We start from the raw sequence: 16974 nt of genomic DNA, 5'->3' as shown, positions 1-16974 counted from the left end.
TATCTGCTTTCCACACCAAAAAACAAAAAAATATTTCTTCAAAAAACCAAACACCTGAAAACTATTTCCCTGCCTTCCCCCCAAAACCTGAAATATTTTTTATTTGAAATGGTGCCACCATGCCTCCTGGGAGTTGTAGTCTGGGGTGTCTTATGTTCCTGTTCTCTTCTATAGAATGGGCTCTCTGGCTGGACTGCATCTCCAATGATGGATCGCAGTCAACGACTTCTATGACACACAGCCTTCCTCTCATGAAGAAGAGAGAAAGTGGTGCACCAGGGAGATGTAGTCTGACCAGAAAGCCCAGCTCACAGTAGACAACGGGAGCATAAGGCACCAAAACTACAACTGCCATGAGGCATGGTGGAACCATTCTGAATTAAAATATTTCAGTTTTAGACACACATATTTTGGCTTTCAGTATTTTGACAAGAAGCCAAAATTTTCCATTGAAAACACCTCCCTGTTTTCTTACAGCTCTACATAAAGGATATTACCCACTCATATATAAAGTAATTCAGAAATTTCAGGCTGACTTTGAGCCATAGAAGAATACCACTTGGGAAAAGTACATTTTCTTTACAAGAAACCAACTGCCAAATTAGACCATTGAACTTTACATTACAGTCCTTGGTAACTCCAAGTCATGCAAATTTAAATAGTTAACAGATGGACTAATTAGTAGTCAAATTATCTGTAGTATAATTATAAGATTAGAGTGAGTACAGTCTATTACTAGTCACCCTGTATATTGCACCTTGATTACAAAACACAATAAGCACATGTAAGGCAAACAAAATTAGAGGCCACTTTTGAAAAACACTTTTGGATACAGTGTGTATGTGGCAAAGCCAAGAACAGAACCCCAAACTCACGATTCCTAATCCCAGTCAAGGGCTCAGGTTCAGCTGGTACACACCAATATGGTACATCGGCACATCTTTCAGAATACTGCCTTATTCTCCAGGACCTAACCTGGCTGTTGAAATGTTCTCGAAAACTTGAACCAAACGTACATGCTGCAACGTCAGCCTGTGTGTGCAGAATGTGAACCAACACCTCTGAGTGGGCTTGGGAGAGTATTGCTACTTCTGAAATCCCCTAGTATAGAAGAAGCCAAACCCAAGGAGACTAGCAGAGTCCAGTTAGGCATCTGAGAGCCCCCAAGAGGGAGACAAGCCCAAGGAGTCCAGTGGGGCATGCAAGCCTCACTGAGCAGACGCCACACAAATGGAGCCTATCAGAGCCCATGGTGTATTTGGGCCCCAAGGAGACAGAATCAATCCCAAGAAGCCCAATGAGCATATCTGATTTTATTTTGAACATCTGTACAATGTATGGTGAGCGGCTACTCACGTGGGCAGAACTCACGTGGTGAGTGGAGCTTGAAAGTGCACCCCCTTTTTCTTTCCCCCTCCCCCATCCGATTTCTGACCTTTCTCCCTTGCATTACCTGTAAATTAAACATACCACTCATTCAAAGACTACATCTACACTTAGAGCTAGGGGGGTGCTCATGACCACATGAAAGTTCTCCTTGAGCTAATGTGCTAAAAATAGTAGCGTAGCGATGTTAGTAGAGGCAACAGTGAGTGATGGCACGAGGACACACTCATGGGGTCTGGGTTGGCTTGTTCTCAGGGTGGCGAACCCAGGCTGCCACTCATCCCTGGTTGTGCTACCATGGCTACACTACCATTTTTAGCACACTAACTCAATGAGTGCTATCGTAGATATACTCAAGCAGAGACTCTCACCCCAGCTCCAAGGGTAGATGTAGCCTAGAACTACAGTGGTCCCTCTAGTAGCTGAGAATTCCTTGAGTTCAGAGGAGTGGTATGCTTGAAATAAACGAGTTGTAGAGAAGAAAGGTAATGGCACCTTTTCCTGCATCAAAATATGGCATAACTGGATGCTTCCACCCAACTCCCGAGAAACTGCTAAAAAACACTGATCGCTTGGGCGTATGATTTTGAAGAGAGTGAAGGGAATAATAGGACACTGCCTTGGTTTTAATCACAGCGTGAATTAGTATCGTTATAGTAGGCTGGGAGACGAGGGAATGGTCAGCGGTGTCCCGAGGTCACTTGGCGGGAGCTGGGGAACTTGGACCGGTACAATCTGCTGCTCCTGACATTTAATTACTCTCAGCGCTGAGAGATCAGCAGCTCAGAGCGCAGAACGTTAGGCATCTGTCACGAGCAGAGGCACGCCGGCTTCCCACGGGTGGAACACTAGCAGGCAAAGCAGCGGGAGGGCGTGAAAGGAGAGACAACCTTCTTTTCAAACGGAGGCAGAAACTTTTCTCTTTTTTTAAATAAAATAAGACAAAGAAAACGTTCAAGCCGATAGAGTCACTGAGAGCTTTCAGAGTGATATGTTTGGGCCTTGCCAGAGAGTTAGACGTCAGCCGTTTCTATAGCTATTGGTACATCCATGTTTTAACAGAAAATAATTAAACAATGTATGTGACTGCATAATAATGGAATTCCACACAATCTGAGGCTGATGTGTTGATTTAAGAGTGATCTACCTCGCACTCCGTAGACTCCTGGAAGTTACAGCTGAGTTGTAGCAGCATCAGCTGTCAGAACACGGTTGTCTTCAGCGGGTACTGAGCAACTCCGAAAACCTGACCAGTATTATACCTGGAACTATAGGTTCAAATCCCATTATAGCTGGCTGAGCTCCTCGTTCTCCCGAGTTCCAGGTAGTGCTAGTGCTTGGGGGGCTTTCAGTTGTGACCGAGTTCCCATCTGCTCGGCATGGGGTTTAAATATTTCATAGAATTTTTTGCAACTAGCAAAGAATTGGGCAAAATCTTCTCTCCCTCCCCAGTCCCATGTGGTGCTGCCCTGGAAGGATTTGTCTATGCTAGGGAACTACATTGAGATTAGCTGCCTTTGGGTGGACCTCGACCAGCTGCATCAAGCCAGATGTAGTCTACAGCAGTGGATCTCAAGCGGGGGTACGCAGAGGTCTTCCAGGGGCTATATCAAGCCGTCTAAATTTCTGCCTACTTTTACAACAGGCTACATAAAAAGCACTAGCAAAGTCAGTACAAACTAAAATTTCGTACAGACAATGACTTGTTTATACTACTCTATATACTATACTCTGAAACGGAAGTACAATATTTATAGTCCATTAATGCTGATGGGCAATATGCAGAAGCTAGCCTGCAAGGTACAGTAATGAATGGAGAACAGTCCCTTTGGATTACTGCAAATCATCTAATGCAGAAGCAACGTAGGAGCCCCATCCTGTGACGGACGCACTGCTAGGCGTAGTGCTTGCTACTACTCATTGATTTGTGTGGCAGTTTGCATGCTTCGGGGTTGAAGAAAAATGGAGTAAAAATGCAGTAAGGGTTTACTATTTGGCTCTCTATTTTTATTGTCGGATTTAAAGGTCCAGTTCCTTAGCTGATGTAAATTGGGGTAGCTCTGTTATGTCCAGCAAGCGATGTCGATTACTCCAGCTGAGGATCTGGCCCTGTGTTATGTCTCCACACAGAGCAGTGCAGATATGATATGCTTTCCACTGGACTGAGAAGGTATCTGTCTCGCAAGCTCTTATCAGACTTTCTGACCATGAGCGCTAATGCTACTTTTATTGTGACAGATGCATGGCTGCAGTGGGTAGAAATTGTGCCACTAATGTCAATGGGAGTAAGACAGGGCTGATCCCAAAGAATCCCACAGCTCTTTGCCAACTGCATATACAACACCTCTGGGTTGGGCCTTGTCTACAGGGTCTATGAGATAGCAAACCTCCGTGAAGCTTATCTCAATGCACTTTTGACCTTTTTCATACCGTAGACCAGTGGTTCTCAACCTTTCCAGACCACTGTACCCCTTTCAGGAGTCTGATTTGTCAGGGAAGATACAGATTCCATCACTTTAACGAACATCCGTGACTTCTGCCCCTGCCGCGGGACTGAAGCAGCAGCGGTCAGCCCCCGAGGCTGGAGCTGTGGCAGGGCTGGAGCTGTTCCCCCGGGGCTGGAGCTGTGGCCGGCGGTTGGCACCCGGGGCTGGAGCTGTGTCACAGCTGGAAGGCAGCAGTGGGTCCCAGACTATTAGCTCCAACTCCAACCCCCGCAGACAACCTTTGCCTGTCAATAGTGGGCAGGGGGGTAGAATGAGGGCAGCCGGCTTCAGCAGTGTTACTGAGCATGCTCAATACCAGCCAAGCAGCAAATCGGTGGAGGGGGCACACATGACCCTCTATGCCCCTCAACATGTCGCCTCTGCCCCTCGGTATTTTTAGTAAAAGTCACAGATAGGTCACAAGTTTCAGTGAATATTTGTTTATTGCCCACGACCTGTCTGACTTTTACTGAAATACCCATGACAAAATCTTAACCTTAAGAAAAAGTGAAGGTTCTTACTTAGCACTTGGTAAGTCGCTGTCTAGATCAGTGGTTCTCAAGCTTTTTTCATTTGCAACCCCCTAAAAAAATTTGCATGGAGGTCTGGACCCTCTGGAAATCTTAGACACAGTCTACAAACTCTCAGGGATCTGCAGACCACACAGACCCCTGAGACGCAGTCCACAGACCCAACCACAGATTGAAAACCACTGGTCTAGAACATAACAACCCTGCTATTCCAATGCTTTTTATAGGTCACTAGTAAAGCAACAAGCCTTGACATACACTGTTACTCTAGGTGCTGCTTTGAGCAAGGGGATGCGCCTAAGCTGTACTAACCCAGGAGGCATGGTGACTCGGACAACGCTCAAAGGCATAATTACTCCCCGGTTTCCTCCGTCCTCAGAGAGGGGATTGTAATTTGCTTCTTGTCTTTTACCCACAGCAACTCCCAATACTCTCTTTGGTGGCTCAGCTATGCTGGAAAACGAGCATAGGGTGTGAAGCAAAGACGCTGTTCATTCTCTAACACCCTCTGCCCTTTTGCTCCAGGGTGGGGACTGCACACTTGGACCCAAAGTCAGGGTATCCCACATAGGGCTGTTAGAAGGGTTCTTACTCCTTCACTCTCCCCTGTATCAGCATAGATAATCCAAGTCACAGTCGAGTGCATAGATTCCAAGTCAAAAAGTAACCATTCCATTGTTGCCGGCCTGCCCTTACCTCAGATGACATCGGTTTGCAGTAGCCAGCTCCAAACACTAGATTCTCTAATGACATACTGGACTGGTCTGGTCCTGTCTCCAGGCTGCCCTTACCCAGCCACGACCCTTTCCCTGGACGAGCAAAGCTGAAAGGAGAAACAACAGGAAAAGACATTTACTAAAAGTCAGAGTTATGGAAGAGTCGGTTTCCATCCCCACTACCCACCAGGCAGAATTTATTGCAGATTTTAGAAAGTAGTTTTCACAAGCACTGAACTAACAGCACATCTTGTAATAGCATGAAATAAGAAGGGTATTAAGCCACATTAAAAAGTCTTAGGCTTTGTTTTAAAGTGATATAACAAGTCACCACCACGCATCTCACAAAGGGAAAGAATTCCATAGGACACAGAAAATATCCAATAGTTGGCATCTCAAATGGTGAAAATAATCTTACTAGGGCCTAGAGTTTAAAAAATGGGAGTCTAGAGTTAGGGTCCTAAATCTGTGTTAGGGCATCTAAGAGTGTGGCCTGTTCTTCTCCCCACAAAGCAATAAGATCCACCACCTCTTGTGTACTCCACGCTGGAGCACGTTTGCAGCGTTGAGTCTCCGGCAAGCTCTCCACGCTGATCAAACAGGAAATGAAAATTCAAAAGTTCCCAGGGCTTCAAAAGTTAACAGGGGAGCAGCTGCCTCCTGTATACCTGGCTGACGTGCTGTGGAGTTCAAAGTGTTCTCCACTGCACAGTGAAGAGGTCACAGCGGAGTACTGTGGCACACCTCCTGGAGCCCAATTCATTCAAATTACACAACGCGATGTCTACACTATCCTCATTTCGACCCATGGATGTCAAATCAAGCGCTATGCCTCTCGCGGACGTAGAGTACAGAATTTGACTTTACTGGCCATTTAGGTTGTGGAAGGGTCTTGGTAGTGTAGACACATACATTACAAGATCAACTTAATGCAGCTTATGTCAACCTCATTTTGGCCTAAGAGTGCAAAGAACTGAAGACACACAATAAGGGTATGTGCACATTTGGAGCGGGAGGTGTAAATACCACCTTGAGGAGACATACCCACATTTTCGCTAATGCAGATAGCACATGAAAAACAGAAGTGTAGTCATGGCAGCATGAGGGGCTAGCCACTTTGAGTACATACCTAGCGTCTTAGGCCATGTCTACCCTACAGACCTTGGTTGATGCAAGTTACGGTCAGCATAAAGCCACCACAGTTAGTGTATTGCTTGTGTGGGTGCCTGCTTGGTTCCTTGAGTCAGTGCCGGGCATACTCACCAGCAGTGCCTGTGCTGATGCACAATGCAATGCACCCTGGGCAGGGATCCCAGCATGCAACCTGCCACCATCCAGCACACTGTCATTTGGGAAGTATGGCAATGCATGGTGGGGCAGAAACAAGTTGCGCAGGGGTGACTGGGAGCAAGGGGACAACTTCCCAGTGTGCAGTGCAGTTCAGAAAACTACAACGGAGACTTTCTTTCCTAGCCGGCAGATTACCACTGGGAATGTTGACATTCCAATCGTGATCCTGGGGGATCCAGTTTACCCTTTGCTCATGAAGCCATACACTGACCACCTCGACAGCACTAAGGAAAGATTCAACTACTGGTTCAGCACATGCATAATGACAGGGAAATGAGCTTTTGGTAGATTGAAGGAACGCTGGCATGGTTTACTCACAAGATTGGATCTCAGTGGGGAAAAAAAAACATTCCCGTGATTATAGCTGCCTGCTGTGTCCTACATAATATCTGTGAAGCAAAGGTGGAAAAGTTACCTCCGGGGTGGAGGTGGAGTGGATGTCCACTGAGTTTCAACAACCAGACACAAGGGCTATTAGAAGAGCTCAATACAGAGCTATACAGCTCACCGAGGCTTTGGAAGAGCACTTTAGCAGTGAGCCACAGTCATGCATTGTGGTCTACTGTGCTCTACCTGGCCTTGCTGCTTTGGGCCTGTGAGGAGATATGTGGTGCTTGGTGTACATCTATGAACATAACACTGTCAATGAACCTATTAATTTTGTAGAGCTTGCTGTACATTTAAGGTTATTACACTGCGTTTTTCACTGACTCTGTGAGTTGTGTCATGTTGGACAGTAACACAAGTGGGTGCTTGTAGAACTGCAAGGCATTCTGCAACATACATTGTGAACTAATGAAGATGAATTATTTTCCAAATAGTAGACTTTTATTCAGTAACAAAACCAGTGCAAAAAAAAAAATCTGCAATTTAAAAGAAAATACATTCAAAACTTAATATAATGGAAGAGAACTTAACAAGGGGAAAGAACATTCATGTACATTTTACCTACATATACAGTAACTGTGGTTTTCATAGGTCAGTGTATGTGAAGCTGTGGTTGTCCGTAATGCTCCCAGGGTGGAGTGGTAGGGGGTAAGCATGCGGCCCCTGATGGGGCATGTGGAATGTTGAGGGGGCATGTAGGGAGGTAATGAAATAGAGTCCTCTATGGACTGCAAAGGGAGGTAAGCCTGGGACTGTTGAACCTGGAGGTCCACAAGAGTCTGCAGCATCCGTGTTTACTGCCAGAGAAGCCCCATTATGTCCTTGTGCATCTCCCTCTCCTTCTGCTGCTGGGACTTTCTCCTGTCTGCTCTTTCCTTCTCCAGGCTCTCTGCAATGTTCAACATCCAGCCTCTTTGCTCAAGGTCTGATGCAGCACTGGCTTGCAGGGTCTGATTGACGATGTCCTTCCAAGTCCTCTTCTTTCTACTCATGTGGCTCAGGTGTTCCATGGGCGTGGAGGGGGAACTGCTCAAGGCCACAATGGCAGCAGCTGCAGATTAAACACCAAGAGGTACCATTGTCAGTACAGTCACAATGGAAAGCGAAAGTTAAGATTCAGAACTCCCTTTCCTTGCTCCCACAAAGTTTTAAACAAGACGTGCTTATTGACACTTCTGCTTCAGAGTGCTTGTGCATGGCACTGCTCTAACCAGGGTGAGTGTAGCACTCCTGACGTGAGGGAAAGGAGGAGGGAACTGCTTGGTTGTATGAAGCTATGAACAGAGGGCAATGGCACTGAAGACTGGCACCATTTTCCCCAGACGGTAGTGATTTTAGCTGATGTCTCACTCCTGAGGGTAACAAAGTCACAAAGCGCAGCTGCTGCTGGCATCCCAGTGCCGTCCAGGCCCATATGCTACTAGCTTGGGTACTGCAATAGCACCTGGCAATGTTTTTGTTGACTGGGGTGGGAAAGTGTCTTACTGCAGAGGAAGAAATAAGGCTGTCAATGCTATACACCTTTGAGAGAGGGTCATGGAGCACTTCCACAAAAGTTTCATTAAGATCTTTCAGGAGGATTCAAGGGACATCCCTCCTCAGAGGTATCCATGGTGGTCTGCGGAGCGATGATGGGGTCTTCGCCAAGTGTGGCATGCAGCTCTTCATAGAACAGACAGGTGGTTTGGCACCGGATCGACTGCTGGCCTTCCAATACACCTGAAACAGTTCCTTCGCTTTCACACAGCACTGTTGCTTGTCCCTGTCATGCCCATTCTCCTGCATCCCTCTTGCTATGTGCTCAGATATGTCCACATTTCTACAGCTGGTCCATAGCTGTGCCTGCATAGCCTCTTCTCCCTACAGGCCCAGGAGATCCGATATTTTCTGTTTAAACCAAGCTGGCGTGCGTCTGGAGCGGGTAGCCGGCATGGTGAGCTGGACAACCACACACAACAATAGAGAGGCGCTAGGTGTGCTCGCCAAACTGGACAATCAGGAAAAAGCTTTTCAAAAATGTGCGGGCTTTAACAGGGATGAGGCCTTCTGGTCTCTGTGACCCTCTGGCAGTGGAGTTAACAATTGTGACCAGGGAGGTCAGGGTTGGGCATTATGGGACAGCGGCTGCAGGACTGCTAGAGTCGACATAAGTAATGCAGTATCTGTCTACATGCGTGCTGCGTTGACCTCAGTACGTCAGCCATGTCTCAAGATTGGTGTTACTGCGTCGCTGTAATGGGGAACATACATTGGTGGGAGACAAATTTAAGTGTGGACACATGAACGACAAGGTAAATGCGAGGTGGCTTACATCGACCTAAGTCTGTAGTGTAGACCAAGCCTTAGAGAGATGAGAATCTGAGGCACAGAGAGACTTAAGTGACCAGCCCAAGGTCAGACAGCAAGTCTGTGGCAGACTAGGAACTGAACCCAGAGTTCAGCCTCTTAACCAAGAGTCCATTCTCTCTCTCTCTCTAGAGCTGCAATGATGTTTATTGCATATAAAATTGATATATTGCTACAAGGACACTCCATAAGGAGGAGAAAACCGCATTGGCTGGCCTTGTGTTTATATGTTTTAACGGATGTGATTCAATCAGTTTTCTGGAGGTTGCTTCTAAGCGGCAGGCAACACTTCAATGTATTTACCCCACCTAAAATGTGAGCTAAAGAAAGGAACTCCAAAGAACAAAGGGACAACCATTGCTCAGAATCACATGACAATGGACAACAGAGTCTGGTTTGGTCTGTTGAAAAGCCTGAATCACACAAAAATGTAAAAGGACTGTCATTGTATCATTCAGAAGCATAAACAAATGATACCTGACAACAAAAAACCTTCATTTGAATATTATCAAAACTCTCAAAGACTTTGATGGAGAGAAAAGCACTTTTTAATGTCACTTTTATTTATTTATTTATTGCTTTACAGCAGAGAAGGGATTTGATTGTGCTGGTCTTATGGAAATTGATTTGGGATGGTACCGTAAAACCAAAAAACGTTTTTTGGGAAACCTTGTTTTCTGAGGGAAACTAACTAAAAAGCTTGAAAAGTCTTGAAGTCCCACTGACGCCTCATAAAGAACATCTTATTTGGAGACAATTCCTGTTAGCTATTATGCAGGTTCATTTTTTGTATTTTTTCTATTTTTTACATTACTTGAATTAAAGTAGAACCTTTGTTTTTTACATGTTTAACTTTCTTCCTGAAAAGAAGATTGAAAAGCAGAATTCCCATCCTCAGCAAATTCTTATAATTCAACACTAGATTTTGCCCCAAATCAGGACAAAAAGTTGAAATATCTTGTTTGTGTGTTTGTTACACAGAACAAAAAGTTACAATAAATTCTATTTGAAACTTCATGTCATTTCATTGAACTGGACATTTAATTTCTTCTCAGTTCTATTTTAACCTATGTCTGCTTGACCTGTCGCTGTGACTCATGGGAATTGTAATTGGGTTGCCGTATGCCCCCATTTGCTATGTGCTGGGCACCTCAGCCAGACTATAACTCCCAGGATGCATCACAGCTGTTCATGCAGAGGAGAGACCATAGTTAATGATGAGAGATTTAATCCAGGGAGGATTAGCAGAGAACAAAGACTTGAGGCATCCAAAATTACAAATCCCCTGAGGCCCTACTATGGCTCAAGCAGATACAGATCAGTTCAATTGACCCAACCAAAAACAAAATACTTTTTTTCTCACACACCATTTTGATTTTGAGGAAACTGCAGTTTTCATCAGAAAACCAGCTCCAATTTGCACCTTCTTCTATTTGCTTTGAAAATCAGATTTGAACACATGCAGATAATATATGTGAATTTTGGCCCAAGCCATTACAATTGGCATGCCACAGACAGGACTGCCTAGTGGTTAAGGACTCCCCTGAATGGGAAGTGAGTAAACCTGGCCAGCTAGATCTATGGACAAATCACTTATCACTGTGCCTCAGTTTCCTTATCAGTGACAAGTGAATAATAATACATTCAATAAACAAAATCTACTTTTTAAAAAAGGAATACAGTTGGTTAATTGTCACGTTGCCCCTATGCAAATCCTTAAAGATAAGGAAATGCCAAGTTGTGAGACAACTCTCAATCAAACATTAACTCCCACACAGCACATTTCCACAGACAGACTGACTCTGCATCTTCTAAACTTCCTTCTGCCTCCAGCCGAAGAGGAAACACACTACCCATACCACATTAATCTCCCTCACAGTAGAATACACAGCCTTAATTCCAACCCCCAGCAATGTGAGTGTTGAACATACAGGCAACAGGTTAAGTATTCAACCTGATATTTATTTGTAGGGGAAGTATTGGGGCATAAATCCAATAAATGACAAACCTGTAAATCCTCACCAAGCTGTAGTGAGGCTAAAGTGATTAATGGTTGTAAAGTGCTTTGAGATCTTTTGATCAGACAAATCTTATTATTTAAATATATATATATTAATAAAAAGAAAAGGAGTACTTGTGGAACCTCAGAGACTAACCAATTTATTTGAGCATGCGCTTTCGTGAGCTACAGCTCATTTCATTGGATGCATACCATGGAAACTGCAGAAGACATTATATACACAGAGACCATGAAACAATACCTCCTCCCACCCCACTCTCCTGCTGGTAATAGCTTATCTAAAGTGATCATCAAGTTGGGCCATTTCCAGCACAAATTCAGGTTTTCTCACCCTCCGCACCCCCCCACACACACACACTATCACTCTCCTGCTGGTAATAGCCCATCCAAAGTGACCACTCTCTTTAAAATGTGTATGATAATCAAGGTGGGCCATTTCCAGCACAAATCCAGGTTTTCTCACCCCCCCAACCCCCTCCAAAAACCACACACACAAACTCACTCTCCTGCTGGTAATAGCTTATCCAAAGTGACCACTCTCCTCACAATGTGTATGAAAATCAAGGTGGACCATTTCCAGCACAAATCCAGGTTTTCTCACCCCCCCCCCACACAAACTCACTCTCCTGCTGGCAATAGCTCATCCAAACTGACCACTCTCCTTACAATGTGCATGATAATCAAGGTGGGCCATTTCCAGCATAAATCCAAGTTTAACCAGAACGTCGGGGGGGGGGGGGGTAGAAAAAAACAAGGGGAAATAGGCTACCTTGCATAATGACTTAGCCACTCCCAGTCTCTATTCAAGCCTAAATTAATAGTATCCAATTTGCAAATGAATTCCAAATCAGCAGTTTCTCGCTGGAGTCTGGATTTGAAGTTTTTTTGTTGTAAGATAGCGACCTTCATGTCTGTGATTGCGTGACCAGAGAGATTGAAGTGTTCTCCGACTGGTTTATGAATGTTATAATTCTTGACATCTGATTTGTGTCCATTTATTCTTTTACGTAGAGATTGTCCAGTTTGACCAATGTACATGGCAGAGGGGCATTGCTGGCACATGATGGCATATATCACATTGGTGGATGTGCAGGTGAACGAGCCTCTGATGGTGTGGCAAATGTTATTAGGCCCTTTGATGGTGTCCCCTGAATAGATATGTGGGCACAGTTGGTAACGGGCTTTGTTGCAAGGATAGGTTCCTGGGTTAGTGGTTCTGTTGTGTGGTATGTGGTTGTTGGTGAGTATTTGCTTCAGGTTGGGGGGCAGTCTGTAGGCAAGGACTGGCCTGTCTCCCAAGATTTGTGAGAGTGTTGGGTCATCCGATGAAGTGAGTTGTAGCTCACGAAAGCTCATGCTCAAATAAATTGGTTAGTCTCTAAGGTGCCACAAGTACTCCTTTTCTTTTTGCGAATACAGACTAACACGGCTGTTACTCTGAAACCATATATTTTATTGACACCATATATCCTTCCCTGGAACTTGAGGAGAGTCAGGAGTTGTAATTTGACCTGCATTCTTCAAAGTGCCTCTAAACCCGGGAGAACTTTTTGCCTGAAACTTGCTGTGCTCCAGGGGGGTGTTTTTCACACCCCTGAGCAAGAAAGTTGCAGCGCTGTTGTCATAAATATAAAGGGAAGGGTAAACCCCTTTAAAATCCCTCCTGGCCAGAGGAAAAATCCTCTCACCCGTAAAGGGTTAAGAAGCTAAAGGTAACCTTACTGGCACCTGACCAAAATGACCAATGAGGAGACAAGATACTTTCAAAAGCTGGGAGGAGGGAGAAAAACAAAGGGTCTGTGTCTGTCTGTATGATGCTTTGGCCGGGGACAGAACAGGAATGGAGTCTTAGAATTTAGTAAGTAATCTAGCTAGGTATGTGTTAGATTATGATTTCTTTAAATGGCTGAGAAAATAGCTGTGCTGAATAGAATGAATATTCCTGTCTGTGTGTCTTTTTTGTAACTTAAGGTTTTGCCTAGAAGGATTCTCTATGTTTTGAATCTAATTACCCTGTAAGATATCTACCATCCTGATTTTACAGAGGTGATTCCTTTATTTCTATTAAAAGTCTTCTTGTAAGAAAACTGAATGCTTTTTCATTGTTCTAAGATCCAAGGGTTTGGGTCTGTGGTCACCTATGCAAATTGGTGAGGATTTTTACCAAACCTTCCCCAGGAAGTGGGGTGCAAGGGTTGGGAGGATTTTTGGGGGAAAGATCTGTCCAAACTACGTTTCCCAGTAAACCCAGATAAAGTTTGGTGGTGGCAGTGGAAATCCAAGGGTAAAATTAATTTGTACCTTGGGGAAGTTTTAACCTAAGCTGGTAAAAGTAAGCTTAGGAGGTTTTCATGCAGGTCCCCACATCTATACCCTAGAGTTCAGAGTGGGGAAGGAACCTTGACAGCTGTAGAGTACCAGTGTAGACAAGCCCTAAGATGGCATTGGGGAAAGGTGTGCATTACAATAGAGTGCTCTGAAGATGTAAAGGATGTAAAGTGGGTCAAACCCTAACAGCCTGTTTGTTTTGACATGGACAAATCTCCCACTGAAGGCACTGGGAGTTTTGCCTGAGTGCGGGTTACGAGATTTCTCCTCTGACTATGATTTTAAGAGGCATGTGTGGGTGGGTGTGTGGGTGGTGGTGCTCTTGACTGAGGAAAAAAAATCTCCATTATAATATAAACAAGAGAGAACACGATTGCCAGCTGCATTCAGGGAAGGCTCTCCGCGCTGATTTAGATTCATTTAAAGGGTTGCTTGTTTGTATTAATTGGGTTACAAATGTTTTCAAATGGATTCCTGGAACTGCTGAATATAAGACTGAAGTTCATGCTGCCAGCCCTTGAATTGGATTCTGCATAGTGCCAAAGTCTGCTCTGCTTTTATCAGTCCTGTTTTTATGGACAATGGCAATTCAACAAGGAATCATGACTCTCAAATGCCTAGAGAGCGCCTGGAAGTTTTAAAATAGAAATCACTTGAAGTTCCTGGATGAACTTTCATTAGAAGGCAAGTCAACCTAAGCTGAACATAGAGGGTCTGGCCTTCTAGTGCACTCAGGGAAGGATTTGACAATCAATAGTTCAGACGCTCACGTCAGAGACTATTTGCACGTTGCAGTTTTGTCTTATACAGAGTGGCATGTGCTTCCTTCTGTTTAGAGAAAGCAGCACAAAGGATGTCATCGTCCAATAAAGCAGGTTTAGTTTCCTGCTCCTAGTTTCCCTACAAAAACTGTGCGTATTTTAAAAGTTTTGTGTTGTTGTCCCAACACATTTTATCCCCTTCAGCACAGATACCCATTTCCCTTCCCAGATGGAATTATCTTCTTTCCATTGTGGGACTGCTGAGGAATCAGGTCCCAAGAAGCACAGCCCTTTGCTTTCCAGCATCCTGGAGCATGTCACTCAAGTCCTGCTTTACATTCCCCACAGACATCTTACTTTGTTCATGTTGCTCCCGGAATAGCAGTTGGCGGAAGGATTCAGCACCAATTACTAGGGGACCCAAAGGGTTCGGGGCGGAGGGAAAGGAGTTTGAAGCCCCTACTGTTTGAGAGTAGTGGTGTGGCAGGCCTTGTCATTGATGGGAAGTGTTTGGCTGCTGGGGGAAGCAGGAGTGGGAGCAGAGACGTGCTGCAGGCTGGGGCAATGGACACAAACCCCCAAGAGCACAATATTCCTATTGTACTGCGTTTCTTCTTGCATCTACATCAGAAGTATGAGGCCCGCCCTCTGCTGTTTCACTCTCTCCTATTTCCTCAGGCGGGTTTTAACTAGTCAGGTTAGTTTCAATGTTGAATTGGGAGATTGTAACCAGCTCCTGGCTCAGCTCCCTAAAGACAAAAGAAGAACTAAAAGCAGCTCATCTCTGTCTCTAGCGCTGCTGAGTGAGGAAGCCAGGGAGAAGTGCTAGCTGCTCTTTAAAGCACCCCCCTAGCCCTCTTTCTGCAGTGACACTTAAAAGGGAAACTGCTGCTTAGCTTTAGAAAGCCAAGTGCGGAGCGGGTTTAAGGCCTCACAGGATCATACTGTGCATCTCCACTGTCCCAGATTCCAGACCTAAATTTGCTTCCATTGCTTATAAACCTGGGGTTACTGCATCTTCATTACCAACATTTATTTACATCTGAAATGCTGAATCATAAACTTGAGGCTAGAAAACAATACTTGGAGTGCCAATGAATTCAATCCCACATGCTTTTGGTAACACAGCTGGAATTTCAGAGTATCGGGTCTGCTGCAGTAACTAATAAATCAGCTGTTCACTGTGTCAAAACTAAGCTGCTAAATGTATTGTACTCCACAGTTATGCTTAAAACTATCTGGGCTGGCCATGTAGCTGAGATTCTGACTCTGCAATCTTTGCCTTCACCAACCATGATGATGAGAGATAACGGAAGAGGTAATATGGTAATAAGGCAGTGTTTAACCTTAAATATCCTATCAGTTAGGCAAACAGTGATCCTTGTTAGAAAGGATTAAATAGGCTCTGTTGACTCACTGATACAGGTCACATTTCCCTATTTAAATGTAAGTGAGATTGGGATAGCTCTTTGTGGAGAAGATCTAGGGTGTGGACAGAACAGTCCTGAGGGAGGAACCATAGTAACAGCCACATCTGGGAAGAAAGTCTGAACTGAACTGAAATGTATTGTTGTTTCCTTCATTAATGTAGCCAGGCTCCAAGATGGGGATGAGCTTGGACTGGACAAAGCAAGATTGGAAGAATGAGAATTTCCATTGCTCTACAGATAAACAATGTGTAATGAATACGAAGACACAGACACTGAAAAGGACAGGTGACTGATTCAGAGCAATCTAGATTGCATGGTAACTGAGCGCAAGCAAACAATGCATTTTAATATGGCTGGATGTAAACATAGCCATCTAGGAACAAAGAACATAGGCCATACTTCCAGGAAGAGGGACTCTATCCTGGGAAGTAGTGACTCTGAAAAAGATTTTGGAGTCATGGTGGCTAACCGGCTGAACATGAGGTCCCAGTGTGACACTGTGACCACAAGAGCTAATGCGATCCTGGGATGCACAAATAGGTGAATCTTGAGTAGGAGAAGAGAGGTTATTTTACCTCTGTATTTGGCTCTGGTGCGACCACTGCTGGAATACCGGTTCTGGTGCCCACAATTCAAGAAGGATGTTAATAAATTGGAGAGGATTCAGAGAAGAGCCATGACAATGATTAAAGGATTAGAAAATATGCTGTATAGTGCTACGCTACATAGATCGAGCTCCTTGAGTCTAACAAAGAGAAAGTTAAGAGGTGACTTGATTACAGTCTATAAGTACCTACATGGGGAAAAATATTTAATAATGGGGTCTTCAGTCTAGCAGAGAAAGTATAATATGATCCAATGGCTAGAAGTTGAACCTAGAAAATTAAGACATAAAATAAGGGTAAAGTTTTAACAGTGAGCATAATTAACCACTGGAACAATTTACCAAGGCTTGTGGTGGATTTTCCATCACTGACCATTTTTAAAGCAAGATTTTCTAAAAAGATCTGCTCTAGGAATTGTTTTGGGGAAGTTCTCTGACCTGTGACATTCAGGAGGTCAGACTAGATGATCACAATGGTCCCGTCTGGCCTTAGAATCTATGAATCTACATTAAAGCAGTTTAAGATTCCCAGGAAACTAAAATATGATGAAACACCAAAGACTACCACACACTGATTTTTTCTTTTTGTAGTCTGCAAATTAATAGCTTTGCTTTTAGCTTAATATACTC

General features: G+C 44.3%; 1 protein-coding gene across 1 annotated transcript in view; it reads right to left on the bottom strand.

The window, feature by feature from the left end:
- FAM135B (family with sequence similarity 135 member B) overlaps nt 1-16974 on the bottom strand; it is a 322054-nt gene that overhangs the window by 93188 nt on the left and 211892 nt on the right. The window contains exon 7 of the mRNA XM_073330058.2: nt 5099-5225. Coding sequence (XP_073186159.2) covers nt 5099-5225 — 127 coding nt within the window. The remainder of the gene's footprint in view (nt 1-5098; nt 5226-16974) is intronic.

This window comes from Lepidochelys kempii, chromosome 2, assembly GCF_965140285.1.
Source record: "Lepidochelys kempii isolate rLepKem1 chromosome 2, rLepKem1.hap1, whole genome shotgun sequence".
Taxonomy (NCBI): Eukaryota; Metazoa; Chordata; order Testudines; family Cheloniidae; genus Lepidochelys; species Lepidochelys kempii.
Note: the sequence above shows the minus strand (reverse complement) of the source record. Positions and strands in the feature narration are given on the sequence as shown.